This window comes from Silurus meridionalis, chromosome 3 (assembly GCF_014805685.1).
Source record: "Silurus meridionalis isolate SWU-2019-XX chromosome 3, ASM1480568v1, whole genome shotgun sequence".
NCBI classification, from domain to species: domain Eukaryota; kingdom Metazoa; phylum Chordata; class Actinopteri; order Siluriformes; family Siluridae; genus Silurus; species Silurus meridionalis.
In genome coordinates this window covers 13,732,341-13,748,847 of record NC_060886.1, presented here as the reverse complement: position 1 = coordinate 13,748,847, position 16,507 = coordinate 13,732,341, and the positions used below count along the sequence as shown (strand labels likewise).

The 16,507-nt window shown below is 39.1% G+C and overlaps 1 protein-coding gene across 1 annotated transcript in view; it reads right to left on the bottom strand.

Annotated features, from left to right (window-relative positions):
* The window catches only part of slc49a4 (solute carrier family 49 member 4), a 45,086-nt gene that overhangs the window by 3,307 nt on the left and 25,272 nt on the right, over window positions 1–16,507 (bottom strand). Inside the window, exons 5-8 of the mRNA XM_046845676.1 lie at window positions 15,273–15,381; window positions 12,327–12,394; window positions 10,103–10,230; window positions 7,528–7,710 (exon numbers count right to left, since the gene is read on the bottom strand). Of these exons, the coding sequence (XP_046701632.1) occupies window positions 7,528–7,710; window positions 10,103–10,230; window positions 12,327–12,394; window positions 15,273–15,381 (488 nt within the window). The remainder of the gene's footprint in view (window positions 1–7,527; window positions 7,711–10,102; window positions 10,231–12,326; window positions 12,395–15,272; window positions 15,382–16,507) is intronic.

The window sequence follows — 16,507 nt, the reverse complement described above, 5'->3', positions numbered from 1 at the left end:
AAAAAATCTAATAAAAAAGAGAAAGCATAAAATAAGTCACTTCAGTTGTTGTAAATAGAATAAAGCGTGTAGCAAATATAGATTAATTCTGATTTTTACATTATCCTATCACTTTCTAATGTGACTCAACAAACAAAAAAAAAAAATCAAAATTCAGAAAACTCCTAAAGGAATATTCATTACGTTGAAGTCTAGTATTTTAACCACAGAAGCTATAGATAAGAACGAGAAGCCGATAAAATTAAATAAACAGCTTTAAAGGTGTTATACACGCACTCTATTAGTGATAGATGAAGCCTGCATTATGAGAGTAAATTAGGAGTGTTAATTATGCAGGCGCTCATACAGGAATAATGCACATTCTAATTAAAAGCTATTAGGTCTTTTATTTAAATATATGAGAATTAAAAGAGGACTGCTGCCAAGCCTCTGCCTTAGCTTTATTGAGAATAAATTAAACAGCATCTGCAAAGTGGAGGCAAACATTTTCACAGACACTGAGCACCTTGCAGTGTCTGCTTCTGTCTGATAAAGATCTGGACTAAATATATCACAACCCAGCTCCAACTCAAAGACCCTTAGGACCAAGGAGAGAGCACCTCTTAATTCAATAGAAGAGCAGGTTTTAATTTGACGGCTTTGTGAAACCAGATAACGGGTTGATCAATTGCCCCTGAAGAAAGAGCTGTAATCGATGGTAGAAGGTGAAATCCATGCTGGGTTGGCTGCTGAGCCCATTCTGAGCAAATGATATGATTTGGGTTTGGAGCACAGTCCATATCAGCAAGAAAAAAAAAAAGAACATAGAGGTGATGTGCGCCCGGAAAGGGAGACGTTCAGAATGGTACAGAGGAGCTCCTCTGCAAACGCCTGCTCATTAATCAGGCCTCACTAGCACTTCGACAGCGCCGGGTTGTGGCGGCAGGTTAATGGAGTTGTGTTTACCTAGCCGTTTTATCTGAGCCACACGCCTGCCCTGGTCTCATCAATTTAAAACGGAGAGAGACAACATTAGCGGCAGGATGGTCACAGCGAATGCTAATGAGCGAGCATATCGCCCCACTCACACTCGAGTAATCCAATCAGATGTTCATAGAACCTCGAACAGCCCAGAAGCGGTCGACATCCAGCCTTCCCGTGCTAATGGAAATCGGTGCACTTAAAAAAAAAAAAACAAAAAAAAAAAAATGCAACAGTTGAATCTTTCATTTTGGATCTGTCCCCACTAATAACACATAGATCTGCTTCCTTAGCAATCGCGGTGCCGCAATTATTTCCCCATCTGTCACTTACACAACGCCGTTGTTATGTTTTATTCTTTTCCCTCTCGTCACATTGTACCTGGTGTCGAACGTGCAGAGATGCTGTTACTAAGGCACCGATTTAGGTTAAGATATTCTCTCAGCGTCTAGGGCCGCTCTGACACACTGACAGGGCCGGAGAGAAGAGACAACTTATAAGTTATGAAGAAGAAGGACATGAGAGTGGACACAGGAAACATAAGCCTTTACCACCAACGGTGTTTGACTCTGATATGTACCTCTTACTGCTGTAATTATTTCTAATCGTAGCCCACTGAGCGCTCAGACTGACAGCTTCTATCTGCTAAGCTTTATGCATTCAAATGCTGTAGAGCTGCATGTGGCTAATAGCTGGTCTAATTATTAGTAGACTCAAGTGGTTGATTCTATGTGAGGAATTGACATGGAGCTAAAATACACAGCTGTGATTATGTTTTTGCATTCCTCAACAGACAATACAATCTCTGTGCCTCTTTATATATAAACGTTTGCGACACGTGGCACGATCTTCAGCCGAGCTTCAATCCCAAAAGTTCTAAAATCCCTATTCTGAAGCAGAGAATTTCTTCATAAAAATATGTCAGCCGTTTACACAAAGATAACAGCTAATAATGCATTCAGCAAAACAGGAAAACAGGATGACCTCGGTAACCTGGATTCTTCACAGAGACAGACGCGGCAGCGTTTCGCTTTGTATTCCACCCACACTGACGAGCACAAAGCGCTGGAATCAAACGTGCAAACAACTTTTCATCCTTTCACATTCAAGGTGAATGTGTAAAAATGGCACGTGTCCTGCTGTCTGGATTTCTGGTTTAATCATTTGAGGAGCTTCGTCATTTTTACTGAACGGTGGGAAATTCTCCAGCATTTGCATACTGTGTGTGACTCACACTAGCAACAACAGCGGGAGCAGGGAGTGTGATTTGGAGCAAAACCACTAGGGAAAGGATCCGTGTGGGCTTGTGAGTAGTTGACAGGTGGTGCCACAGAGCTTCCAGCTGGACTTAAACACAAAGTAAGTATTCTGCAACATGAAGGGAGGATTAAAAACTCTAGACTGATGATGTTTAGCACTTCCTCCTCATCTGCATGAACAGCAAGATGAATACAACTGATTAATTAACAGACAAACAGTAGAACAAAATAAATAATAAGCAAGGGTTTATCAATGTTTCTGCAGAAAAGAGAAGTTACACTTGGTGCCACCTTGGTCTTTAATTTAGGGAACTCAGAGGGAAATTTCTTATGGAGATTATGCTAATCAACAATCTATTGCAATTGATCTACTTTCTAACAAAGACTTTCAAATTAATGTTTACTCACCAATTACTAGCTTCTGATAACTGCAAATCCATCTATCATTCTAAACAAGCATTAATCCTTCATTCAGGGAAAGTGTATAAACAAATCAAAAGCTGTGCTACGCATGCATAAGCTCTGAATAAAGTCTGTACTTTCTGTGAACGTGCTGGTGAGTACTTAAGACAGAAACTTTATGAATCACATTCGATATCCCGAGAGTGATCTAACCAAAATCTTTGGATGACAGACAGCACCCTTTCAAAAGAAAAAAGAATAGAAACACTTTGACAGTTGAGAAAAACAACCTGCATGAGGTTTCTGATGAAACAAGAGGTAATGCACAAGATTCTTTGGCTTAGACACCAGTGACTAGACCAACTGAGCTATAAATCCCTCCCACCTCTAAATTAAAACAGTACGCTTTAAAGTTTAAAGATCTGGATTCAGTCAGGTCCACAGGTACAGTCAGAGAGCCGTTTTTGGAACTGATAACAGAATCAGATTAGAAAAGCTGAGCTATGCTAATCTCTCTGGTTATGTTTTGATCTTCTGTGGATGATCAACAGAACAGCAAAAGCTGCATGAGGAAATCCATTACCCCACTTCCTCATATGAATCCAACAGGTCCTTAGTCACAGACCCACACAATCCATTTGATGGATCTCAGTGCTGACAGGAAAAACAGCACTGTGTGATGGGGTCTGCTTGAAACATGTCGTTTCAGGAACATCATAATTCACAGATTATCATCAACCTCAACAGGAATCAGTAGATATTAGAAACAATCCCAAACACAATGTGTTAACAATGTTAATGTATATGCATGAGCATCTGCCATCTTTTCCATGCCTGTTTAGGAAGCAGTAGTTCTGTCCACAGACTAGGATTTCATAGCACATGGCTTGTTATTTATCAAGGTGCAACTCTTGTGAGCAGCCAGTTCCAGCTGCAAGGAAAGATGAAACGGAGCTGAGATATATGGCTACCACCGAGCTCTCACTTACCCATCTGCTCACCACAAGGAATATATCTGAGAGTGTTTCATCAATATTCAACAGGTAGATTCTATTTACGCATGAGGATCCCTGTCAATCCCTCATCCCATTTTTCATCACCTCACCTGATTGACTTTCCCATGAGTATAACCTCATGCTGGGGGATAATCACCATTCAGGAGACAGACAGAGGCAGTGTGCGACCAATCTAATTTTTTATTTTTTTTTCTACACTTTTAGTAGGATGCCAGCATAAGAGCTCTGATCAATTTCTGATTCCGATCAAAAGCTGATATAAACTGTTGTTATATTAAACATTATTAAAGGGTTGTTGGTGTCAGGTGTGATTCATTAGAATAACTTGCTTTACGCAATCACGCCCAACACGGTCTGTCAACATCACACACATTCCTGATATAAAATATGGCAGTTAATCAGAATGGAAAATGTGTCAGACCTGATCTGGATGCAGCATTTCGGGCCAATATAGTTCAGTATATCCATCCAGTATAATCAATAGTGGATCAGTAAATCCCTCCACAAACAAATACATTTGTCTACAGCCATCAGCTGGCAGATTGCAGTCCAGATGTTGACCCATTAAAGTATTTAAGATCAAACTGAGCTATGTTACATTACTATGGCTGATAATGTAAATAATATGAAAAGAAAAAACAGCTGAAGTTGAGCTACTTTAGCTTTCTAAACATGTAGCTTAGACAATCAATCATATGCTCTAAAAAAAAAGATTTACATGAAGGCAAGTCATTGAGAATGAAAATTGGTTCTTAGATTCATTTTCCCCTTTCTGGTCTGATTAGAGAAGCCATGACATGATAATGAAAAAAGAAAGCTTAAAGACAGCTAGACATGCTTTCTTTCTCTGCTTCAGGTTCCTCAAAATTCTACGAACAATACCCCATAATGACAATGTGAAATAAGTTTATTTAAAATCTTTGCAAATGTAGATAAAAAAAAAAAAAGTAAAAAAACATACAAATAAATAATTAAATAAATGAATAAATGTACATTTGTATTCACAGCCTTTGCTCAATACTTTTTTGATGCACATTTAGCACTAATTACATCCCCAATGTTTCTGAGTACGATGCTACAAGCTTAGTAAACCTATTTTTTGTGTAGTTTCTCCCATTATTCTTTACAGGACCCCTTAAACTCCATCAGGTTTGATGGGGAGCGTTGGTGCACAGCCATTTTCAGATCTCTCCTGCGATGTTCAATCGAGTTCAAGTCTGGGCTCTGACTGGGCCACTCAAAGACATTCACGGAGTCGTCCCATAGCCACTCCTTTGTTATCTTGGCTGTGTGCTTAGGGTCGTTGTCCTGTTGAAAGATAAACAGTCGCCCCAGTCTGAGGTCCAGAGCCCTCTGGAGCAGAGTTTTTATCAAGGATGTCTTTGTACATTGCTGCATTCATCTTTCCCTCTATCCTGACTAGTCTCCCAGATCCTGCCACTGAAAAACATCCCTACAGCATGATGCTGCCACCACCATGTTTCACTATAGGGATGGTATTGGCCAGGTTCCACCAGACCTGACGCTTAGCATTCAGACCAAAGAGTTCAATCTCTGTTTTTCATAGTCTGAGAGTCCTCCAGGTGTCTTTTGGCAAACTCCAGGCGGGCTGTCAGGCCTTTTACTGAGGAATGGATTCCATCTGGACACTCAACCATACAGGCCTGATTAGTGGCATGCTGCTGAAATGGTTGTTGTTCTTAAAGGTTCTCCTCTCTCCACAGAGAAACACTGAAGAGAAACACATCAAGTTCTTGGTCACCTCCCTGACTAAGGCACTTCTTCCCTGAAGCGCAGTTTGGCCGGGTGGCCCGCTCAAGGAAATGTCTTAGTGGTTCCAAACTTCTTCCATTTACGGATGATGGAGGCCACTGTGCTCAGTGGGACCTTCAATGCTGCAGATATTTGTACTCTTCCCTAGGTCTTCCCCAGGTCTACAAACAATTCCTTGAACTTCATGGTTTGGGCTCTGAAATACACTGTTAACTGTGGTACCTTATATAGACAGGTGTGTGCCTTTCCAAATCATGTCTGAATTTACTCCAATTAAGTTGTAGAAACATCTCAAGGATGATCAGTGGAAACAGGATGCACCTGAGCTTAATTTTGAGTGTCATGGCAAAGGCTGTGAATACTTATATACATGTGATTTATTTTGTTTTTAATTTTTTATTAATTTGCAAAGATAGAGAAAAAAAAAAAAAAGTAAAAACATACAAATAAATAATTAAATAAATGAATAAATGTACATTTGTATTCACAGCCTTTGCTCAATACTTTTTTGATGCACATTTAGCACTAATTACATCCCCAATGTTTCTGAGTACGATGCTACAAGCTTAGTAAACCTATTTTTTGTGTAGTTTCTCCCATTATTCTTTACAGGACCCCTTAAACTCCATCAGGTTTGATGGGGAGCGTTGGTGCACAGCCATTTTCAGATCTCTCCTGCGATGTTCAATCGAGTTCAAGTCTGGGCTCTGACTGGGCCACTCAAAGACATTCACGGAGTCGTCCCATAGCCACTCCTTTGTTATCTTGGCTGTGTGCTTAGGGTCGTTGTCCTGTTGAAAGATAAACAGTCGCCCCAGTCTGAGGTCCAGAGCCCTCTGGAGCAGAGTTTTTATCAAGGATGTCTTTGTACATTGCTGCATTCATCTTTCCCTCTATCCTGACTAGTCTCCCAGATCCTGCCACTGAAAAACATCCCTACAGCATGATGCTGCCACCACCATGTTTCACTATAGGGATGGTATTGGCCAGGTTCCACCAGACCTGACGCTTAGCATTCAGACCAAAGAGTTCAATCTCTGTTTTTCATAGTCTGAGAGTCCTCCAGGTGTCTTTTGGCAAACTCCAGGCGGGCTGTCAGGCCTTTTACTGAGGAATGGATTCCATCTGGACACTCAACCATACAGGCCTGATTAGTGGCATGCTGCTGAAATGGTTGTTGTTCTTAAAGGTTCTCCTCTCCACAGAGAAACACTGAAGAGAAACACATCAAGTTCTTGGTCACCTCCCTGACTAAGGCACTTCTTCCCTGAAGCGCAGTTTGGCCGGGTGGCCCGCTCAAGGAAATGTCTTAGTGGTTCCAAACTTCTTCCATTTACGGATGATGGAGGCCACTGTGCTCAGTGGGACCTTCAATGCTGCAGATATTTGTACTCTTCCCTAGGTCTTCCCCAGGTCTACAAACAATTCCTTGAACTTCATGGTTTGGGCTCTGAAATACACTGTTAACTGTGGTACCTTATATAGACAGGTGTGTGCCTTTCCAAATCATGTCTGAATTTACTCCAATTAAGTTGTAGAAACATCTCAAGGATGATCAGTGGAAACAGGATGCACCTGAGCTTAATTTTGAGTGTCATGGCAAAGGCTGTGAATACTTATATACATGTGATTTATTTTGTTTTTAATTTTTTATTAATTTGCAAAGATAGAGAAAAAAACAAAAAAAAAAAACAAACTTATTTTACGTTGTCATTATGGGGTATTGTTTGTAGAATTTTGAGGAAAATAATTTTTCCACAAAAATGTGGAAAAAGTGAAGTGCTGTGAATACTTTCTGGACACTTTCTGTATGCCAGGACACTGGGAGCCTGTTAAATCAGCTTTGCTAATTTTATTCCTGTGGACTGCTTCTACTATAACTGAAGTCTAGAATGTTAATGTTGCCTGCTGAAAGTTAATCCCACGCTTTCTTGTATGTCTTATTTGCATAATGAGTTAAGCAGTGCTGTCAGGAAACCATATAACAAGCTGAAGTTCATATTTAAAACTGACACAACCTGTGGCCTGAAAAGAAGAAAAAAAAATTGTTGTGCTCTGAAACATCCAAATGACAGCTAATCTTTGGAGTTAATCCCACCCTGTGTGTATTCATTTACCTGTGAAGTAGAAGGTGAGAAAGAAAAGGAGCAGTCCAGTGAAGAGATTGCTGAGGAAGGTGACCACGCCGCAGGTGATGCCCTCTGGTACAGGGTAAACCGTCTCAATGAAAAGTTCGAAGAAGATGGGAATGCTGCTGTTGATGAAGATGCCAATCAGGATACAGGAGGCATAAAGTGTGGCTGAGAAAGCGAGAATTATTTTATTACCAAAACAACCCATTAAAAATCATTTAAAAATGAACATAACTTGCAAAATGTAAACATAACCAAATCATTAGTAAACTGTAAAAACGTGTAACTTGATCTAATACGATATTCGGTATTGCTTAAACATACATTACACCTGTACACCTCAAAATGTGGGGAAAAGCGTGATTTTTGTGACTTTTGACCATGGCATTGTTTTTGGTGTCAGACGGTTTGGTTTGAGTATTTTAGAATCTGTTGGTCTCCTGCAGTTTTCATACACAAAAGTCTTTAGGGTTAAAAAAAAATGGTGGGGAAACAACAACAGTAAAAAATCATTCAAGGAGTGGCTGTTCTGTGGATAGAAAACCCTTGCTAAGAAGAGATTTTAGTAAAGAACTGACAGACTGCTCTGAGCTGGCAGGAAGTCCAGGTCTTCAAATATCCATGGTGTGCAGAAAAGCATCACAGATTGAACAACCTTTCTGACTTTAAAGCAGATGGTATATAAGCAAAACCTGAGTAATCTGATGCTACAAAAAAGCAAACATTCACCGTAACTAGGCAGATGGAAAAAATTGGAAATCCAAGCCTGCATCAAAAGCCATGCTTTTGGCCAAAGACACTGTGGTCACATTAATTCCTCATCCAGTGGTGGGTGTGCATTTCACACATATACCTATGCAGTGCTGTTCTACATGAGTCAATACACCTCTTAATACCATCATTATGACGTTATGGTTATAGAAACCTATTGAAATCCTATAGACCTATAGAATATAGAAATTTATATTACAGAGCGATGCATCAGAGAGACGTGTCTCATGCAGTGAGAATGAATGCGATTTCTAAGGCATGAAACTTAACAAACACAATTCAAAAAGTCTCCTTTTACTGCAGTACTGCAGAAGCATTAATAATAGCCTCATAAAATGACCCCGAGTTTTTCGTGCATCACTGTTTTTTTTTCCCCACGCATTAAGTTTTTCTGGGGATTTTAAATTTGTTGGGAAATGTGTTTTTGTGCAAATTCTACAGGAAAAAAATTACAGTATAAATTGTTCAATAAAAAGCTCAATAACTGTTTTGACTGGCCTTTTCCAACAATGTTATACCGTCTTGTAAATGTCCTTGTAAGTGTATCTGCGACCAAATCAATTTGCTCTCCTCTGTCAGCCATTGTGAAATGAAGAAAAAAAACAGCTATTAAACCCTCAGGAATATGTTTGAGCTTGTGCAGTTTGCAGCAGATGCAGTTTGATAGCACCAACTCTGGCCATCCAATCAAAGAACGTAAAAATGTTGACGTGTCCTGCAAAGGGGCCTTGGAGGGACCAAATCACATCATGTGATTGGTTACAGCAACAGCTTTAAGCAACACTGAGTTTATGGTTTAAAAAAAAGTGCTCAGGTGCTGGCCTCACAACAACACGTAATGTAACGGCTGAAATCTGATTGGCTAGAAACACTAACGTATACAGGCACTCGGGCACGCTGCTCCTAGACACTATGAATTGAAGACGATAGACAATAGGAATAATTTAATAAATATTCATGGACAAAAATACATTAAAATGTAAGTCAGTGGTTTTGCCCGCCACTGCCCCATTCTGATTCTTAGCGTTAACTGAAGCTCCTGACCTTTACCTGCATAATTCCATGCATTATACTGCTGCTACAAGATTCGGCGAATGGATACCAGCTTAAATAAGTGGGGGTACAGGTGCCTATTAAGGTGGTTGGTAAGAGTATAGCAAGTTGCTTTCTGACTTATGCAGCATCTTGATTTAGCAAACATATAAATCTAAGAAAATAAAGGTGAGACTTTCTACGCATGAGAAAATGTCAGTGATAGGTCATAAAACCTTCTGTGGATGTGAACACACGTATCATGAAAATGCAAACGCTTCCCTGATTGTTTCTCTATGGTTCTGGGGCTCCTACGCATAAACCTTAGGATATTTAATGATACTTGAAATACCAAAGTGTTTAAAATCAGAAACACAGAAGTTTATTGTTTTAGTGATACCTTAAACCTTAGCCCTCAGGGTTCATATGTGGTGTGTGTACATGTCTGCCAGATGGAGGAAACCCAGTTAGCTCAGAGTGGTGTGTCAATATCTCTGTGAGAGTGGCAATAAAGAAGCAGGTGCCAAGCCAGAGATGATTATTGATGTCTATGTTTAACTGGCTGATCTGAAGGCCATGTGTTCATAGAAGACCTGCTTGTGTGGAGCCCCAGTCCTCACTTCACCGAGCTGGACATAATGAACTACTCTGGCATAGTTCTTTCAGTGCTCCCTCCACAGTATGCATTCACTGCTCTTTGCCACTTTTATGCCTCCACACAAAACTGCAAACGGAGGGTATTTTTGTTCCAGGTTACCTTTATTGGAGGGCAGGTGAGTGAGTCTGGTCAGGCAGGTGAGTGTGAACCAAGTGGCTGCCAGTGATGCTCCAGCCAGCATCAGCACCGCAATCAGCTTCAGCATTCCTCGGATTGAGTCAGCAAACCTGCAACAGAAACAAAACTTAAAATTAGAACAGTAAAAGAGGCATTTTATCTTTTTTTTGTGGTTCTCAGCAAATACAGATATTCCAGGAGATGTTATATCTGGTAGCACTGCCAAAGGGACACTTGCAAAAATTGACTCAAAACTACAAACACACACAAAAGCCTTCAGGTAAAAATGTAGTCAGAATAGGCCAAATCCTCCCTCCACCTTTCCTATTCACAAGTTTTAATTGGCACCTCTTATCATTTTTTGGATATAGGTCTCTCCAGGATATTGCAGAAACCTGGTGTGCAAAAAAAAAAAAAAATGAAGTAAAATCATTACAGACTAATAGAAAAGCCATCCTGCAGGAATAAACATGGCAGAGCACACGCATATAAGTGAGAAATTGCAACTTTAATTAAAGAATAAAGACCCAACAGATGCTTGGGGAAGTTATTGAACAGCACACACTTACAAAATGCATGATGTGGCACCATTGTAAAGAATAATGTGAAAGCTAAATATGTGCCCTCTTTGGCTAGGATTACTGTACAAATCCTGATATTCTGCATGATTATGAGAAGTCTATCGTGATGCATTAGAATGATAAAAGATCACATTATGTCATACGAGAAATAACAATCAAAAACTAAATAATACAGCAAAGGGATAATTATTTAGTGAAGTCCAGGCATGGTAATTTCTCCTCTAAACTTAAGTTTTAGGTTTAGCTTACCATTGATTAAACACTTAGTTGGTAATGGGCCACCTTTTGACGGATGGCATTGGGTGTTTCCTTTTAATAACAGCACTGTGTTTCTCCTTACAAAAGCGGTCGTAGGACAATTAAAAGTTGCAGGACAGTTTCATCAAGTGTCTCAGCATGTTCTGTGCTGCACTGCACCACATACTAATTGCTCAGCTGTTCGGATGAATTCTGGCATGTCAAAGAACAAGGACTTGTCTTTTAAACGGACAATCTATTAAAAGCACCTCTGGAGCTAAATCAATTAAAATGCGCAGTCATCACCCACTGTGCTCCGTGTTAATGCAGCCATTTTTCTACAGCCAGAACATGGCCCACTGGGCTGGGTCAACACAGCGGGAATTGGGTACGTAATAACTTACTCACGTTCAAGCTTCTGAGTCATGTATGATACATGGCAGAGAAAAAGCACTGTGGCCTTGTACACTGTATCTCATGGAGACCCATAAATGGCATGTAAACGATCAGTAAAGGCACCACAAAAGGGAAGGCTGCCAGGAGGAAGTATGAGGGGCATCTGTTGCTTCTCTGACACCTCCCTCATGCCCTCCCAACAGAGCCTCCATTAAGTCCTCACAGATGCCACATTTTCACACACAAGCATACACACAACAGAGGAGAGCCAATCAGCAGGTCTTCTGGCTTCTTTAATCAGTTGCTCTGACTCCTCGTCCATGCTGCTGTCCACTGTTCATTTCAATAACAAGCCGATCAAGAGCATTTCAGAGGGTTGGATTTTGCCCTAAATGAGCTCTAAAACATCCTTTAAAAACTAAATGTACTGGTGTCCCAATACTAACTCTCGACCAAAGAGTTGGGAACTGACCGACAAAAAGAGTTATGCATTACTTTTCTTAATTACAACCTTTTTTTTTTTTTTTTTTTTTGAATGCTGCCATTCCCCAGAACTGCTGACTGCACCCAGCAAAAAAGTGTTTATTCATCAGTACTAGTCAGATCCCCATCCTTCCTTGTATAGACAAAGTTCAGTCTATCTGCACTAGTGCCTATCCATCAGGCTTTGCAGCATGGCCATTTCATTAGCATTTTCAGCTGCTGTTCATCACAAACGTGATTTTAATAAATTACAGGGGAGAGGATGAATTAGTTGCAGAGCCTGGGAGAATCCAAAAGGCCAGAGAAAAAAAAAGCATGCGCTTTACAAAATGGTGACATTGACAAAACAACACCTTTCAAGGTTGGTGAATATACAGCGCAGAGAGTCATTTATCTCTATATAACACTGACACAGGAGCCTCAAAAGAGATACTGTACGATGTACAGGGCTATTTTACATAAGACCCAAATTAACTCACTTCTGTTTAATTTGAATTGACGGTGCTTACCTTGCCATGGCTACTCCAAACACACAGCCTCCAACAATAGACCAAAAGCCTATCCATCCTGCATCTACCTGTTAAAAAACAGAGCAAAGAGGAGACAGAAAAAAAAGAGACAACATGAGAATTATTCATTGCTTGTGATGCAGAGGCTATGCTCATTGAAAAACTGGTTGCAGGGGGAAACAGGGTGCCTGTCTTCTGAGAGAACGTGTCAATCAGGTGGACAGCAAATTGCCTGACCGCATTCTGTGCAACATGCATGATTGGAGAGCGAGCTTTAGGCAGAACACTCTGCGTTCACTCTAACAGATGTCAAAAATCAGACAGTGCCGTGATGGGCACAACTAAGGTCAAGCATGGTGATTGTGATGTGGTATCAGGGATTGTATTTCAAAATACAACCTAGTTACATCACCACAGAGACTCTCGAAACCAAAGATTCAGTATGATGCCTGTCAAACTGGCCAAAGAAAAGTAGTTAAAGGCGCTAATGTTTCTGTAACCAATCAGCCAAATCAAATCAAAAACAGAAGTTCCCTTCCGCATCATGTGCGAGTGTTTATCTAATTGCTTTTAGCAGACAGGTCGTTAGATGCCTTCATTTATTTGGCTTTTCCCACAAATGCAAAATGCGATTTCATTTCAAGTTTAGTGTTTACGCTAATTAGTCAGGCAAATATGAAGCATTTGAAACTTATTTAGCTGCCAGAAAGCAAATCCAAACACTTAATGTGTAGGCAAAAACTGAATTAATGGCTATATGCTAAGTGTAATGGGAAAAGATGATATTTGTGGTGTGTTAAGTGTAATTATGCATCTTTAAATGATTTAAAAGATGGTGCTTCAGGCTCTTGGTACACATGAGTTTATAGGTCCTCATTTCTTACCTTCTAAGAATTCCCGAAGCTAAAAAAAAGTATTGCATCAGTCCTGGAAAGAAGCTTTCCTCCCCCTCACAAAACATTAGAAGAAATGTTTTATAATATTCAGCTGTAATTTTAAGCCTTGGCTTTATGGTTTTTTTTTCTTTGGCAGTTCTAAACAAATTGTGCCTATGCTCATCAAATGAAACTTTACAAGAAAAGCACCTTTCCAAAAAAGCAAAAGAAGTTAAGGTTGTAGCCTAAAAGCCATTTAGTAACCAAGAACATCTGACTGATTAAAGCAGCTGAGAAATAGCGCTTAAACCATGTTTTCATCTTCTATGGACTTATTGTCTTCAGTTTGGCATTCTGAGCCAAAATGATGTCTGCTTATGGTTCGACTGTTTCGATATGCGGGTGGAAATTGTTTAGCAGCGTCTGGTATTGATCTATCTGGACACTTAGCTATGCTTAACAAAGAAAAACATTCTTCTTTTGCGCCTCCATCTCACTGTTCACATGCGGAAAACTGAACTTTAGGGAGAGTACAACGTTCTGTAGAGAAATGTGTATACCTCCAACAAGGTCTACGAAGATTTAAGAAAAGATTTAAGGGAGTGGTAGCTAAGTGGTCGCCAAGTGGTCAGTCTAAGTTTGGAAGGTTGGAAGGTTGGAAGGTGGGGGTCCAAAGCCCCCAAGCTGCCACTCTTGGTCCTGTGAGCAATGGCATTAACCCCATCTGCTTTAGGGGCGCTGTGTCATGGCTGACCCTGCGCTCTTCCAAACATCGCTGGGATATGTGAAGAAAAGATTTCACTGTGGTGTAAAGTACATATGATATAAGTAAAAAAAACATGTTTACCCTTTATAAGGACGTGTAGGACAGCCATTGACATGAGGGTAAAATAAATGTGAAATAAACAAATGTAGACTGCATGATGACATTAATTCTGTTTATTCGTATGCAGAGTAAATTATTTTCTGTTCAATGCCTAATGGATCAAAACAAATGCACCCTCCATGCACATCCTGTTCCAATTTACATGGTACAACTCTCACACCATGTTATTTCTTTGGAAAGAAACTTCTTTTATGGCTCACAATACAAGTGGCCATAAAAACCATAGAATTCTTCAGGTGGTTGCATTATGAATAACAATAGTAATGGGAAATGAAGTGTGAAAGTGAGGGGCATCTTTCTAACAGCTACGTGACTTGAAAAGAAGGACAACTTGCCTCTATCCTGTTCGATTGCTTAAGAAGCAACACTTGTCTCATGACATAATTTGAACAGGTCACTGTCACACAGAGGATGCAGAAACATCTCTTTCAAAGTGCGACAAAACTGTTCAATCCCACAGTCTGCAGGGTCACATGCAAATCCGAAGAGGTTGTGGAAAATCATAGAGACTGTGATGGAGAACTCCTCTCATTAAGCTGTAGAGCTGTTGGCGTGTTTTGGCAAACATGCAAATAGAAGAGTTTCTTGCATGCATGTTTGATTAGATACTGATGTGTATGGCTTTAGGGATTTTTTTCTTTTTCCAAGGCTATAATTAGATTGTTACAACAACTGATTTAAACTCAAAAGTCTATTCACACAGATCTGCCGGATTTTAATGAGGAGGTGCAGAAAGGAAAACAGTTTGAGAAGATTGTGATGTTGGCTCCCAGTCACTAACATTGCGCATACACCCTGGGGTTAATTATGAGTCAAAATCAATTTTGGACGAGGAAATTGCATTTTTGTGCGTTTTGCCTGGATCACAATGAATGTGATCGTCAACACAGCAGAAAAAGAAAGTGAAGAATTAGATGTCAATACTCATGTAATTACAGTCTAAAACACTCCCCTGCACTCTTAGACTCCATATACTGGAAATATGTATAGTGTGTAATCATCCTGCTTTAGGAAAAACTCAATTTTTAAAGGTTTTGCAATAATGAAAATCTATTTTGATACCCCGTGGTGTCTTGCTGATTAGATAAACAAAATAAATTGCTTTAATTAGTTTCATTCATTAAAAAAAACTTTAAAAACAGTAACCTGTATGTGTTTTTCATGTTTAATGAGATGATTTCTTACCTGGCTAACTCTTACAGGAGTCAGAATCATATCCAACACACCAGACCATCCAGCTACAACTCCTGTAGGCACCGAATAGGCAAGTGCAATCATCAGGAACCTCATGTTACTATAACAACAAGAGAAGGAAGACTCTGCTTATTCGAGTAAGAGATGATGTTTCTTAAATCTCAGGCTAATATTGTAGCATTTCTATTCTGAATATTGTGATTTTAATAAGCTCTTGCACTCACATGCTCTCAAAGGCTTATATTCAAGTTGTAATGTGTGTCTGATATAAGGTTAAATGTGCAAATTGTAATGTTGACTCTTCCAAAAATCATAATATAATTAATTAATAACTACAATATTAATTACATACTTAATCAGACCAGTTGTTTACATTACAGAAACCTAAACCCTTTTCTGCTTTCACATGTGTAAAAAAAAAGTGGATAAATACTGCATCTTGCCTGACCACTGAATTCTGTACATTGCTTGAAAAACTATCAATAGGTTATTGAGTCATACATGACCAATTAAACATTGGTTTAAAATTGGCTCCCATAATCATGCTTAAAAAATGAATCTGTTTCCACATGGCCATCCATATAAGTCAATTCTGGCATTATTATTACCTTGATAATAATTAGATTCCTGATTTTTAGAGCACATATGTGCAATTCCTGATAAACCTAATTCACATCATTCAAGAACAGAGGGCTGAGGCACATCAATGCTGTTTAACTCTTGGTTAAAGAATCAATTACTTTAATCTCAACTTCTGTCAATATCTGTCATACACATAGCCATCCCTTTCTTTGCAATATATATATATATATATATATATATATATATATATATATATATATATATATATATATATATATATAGCTCTACATGTCATTCATATACATTCAAATTCAGATCAATTTTGTCATTTAAAAAAATGAATTTTCCTTATACTTTGCCTAGTAGGGATTATGACAATAATCTAAAAAAATTTAACGGTAAATAAATTATATATAATTTGTACAATGTACAATTATATTTAATATGTTAATAAACAATTTCACTGGTTTGCAGTGGTATATTTTTTCCTCTATATGAGAAAAGTTTCAATTGTCCTTTTGGCAATGGTCTCTAGAACCTAACCCATCTGATCTGGGTTATTTATCAGTAAAGATAAATGAGAATATACAGTATGTGTAGAGTAAACAAGTTCCTCCTAAGACAGTGCACTAAGAATGTTAATA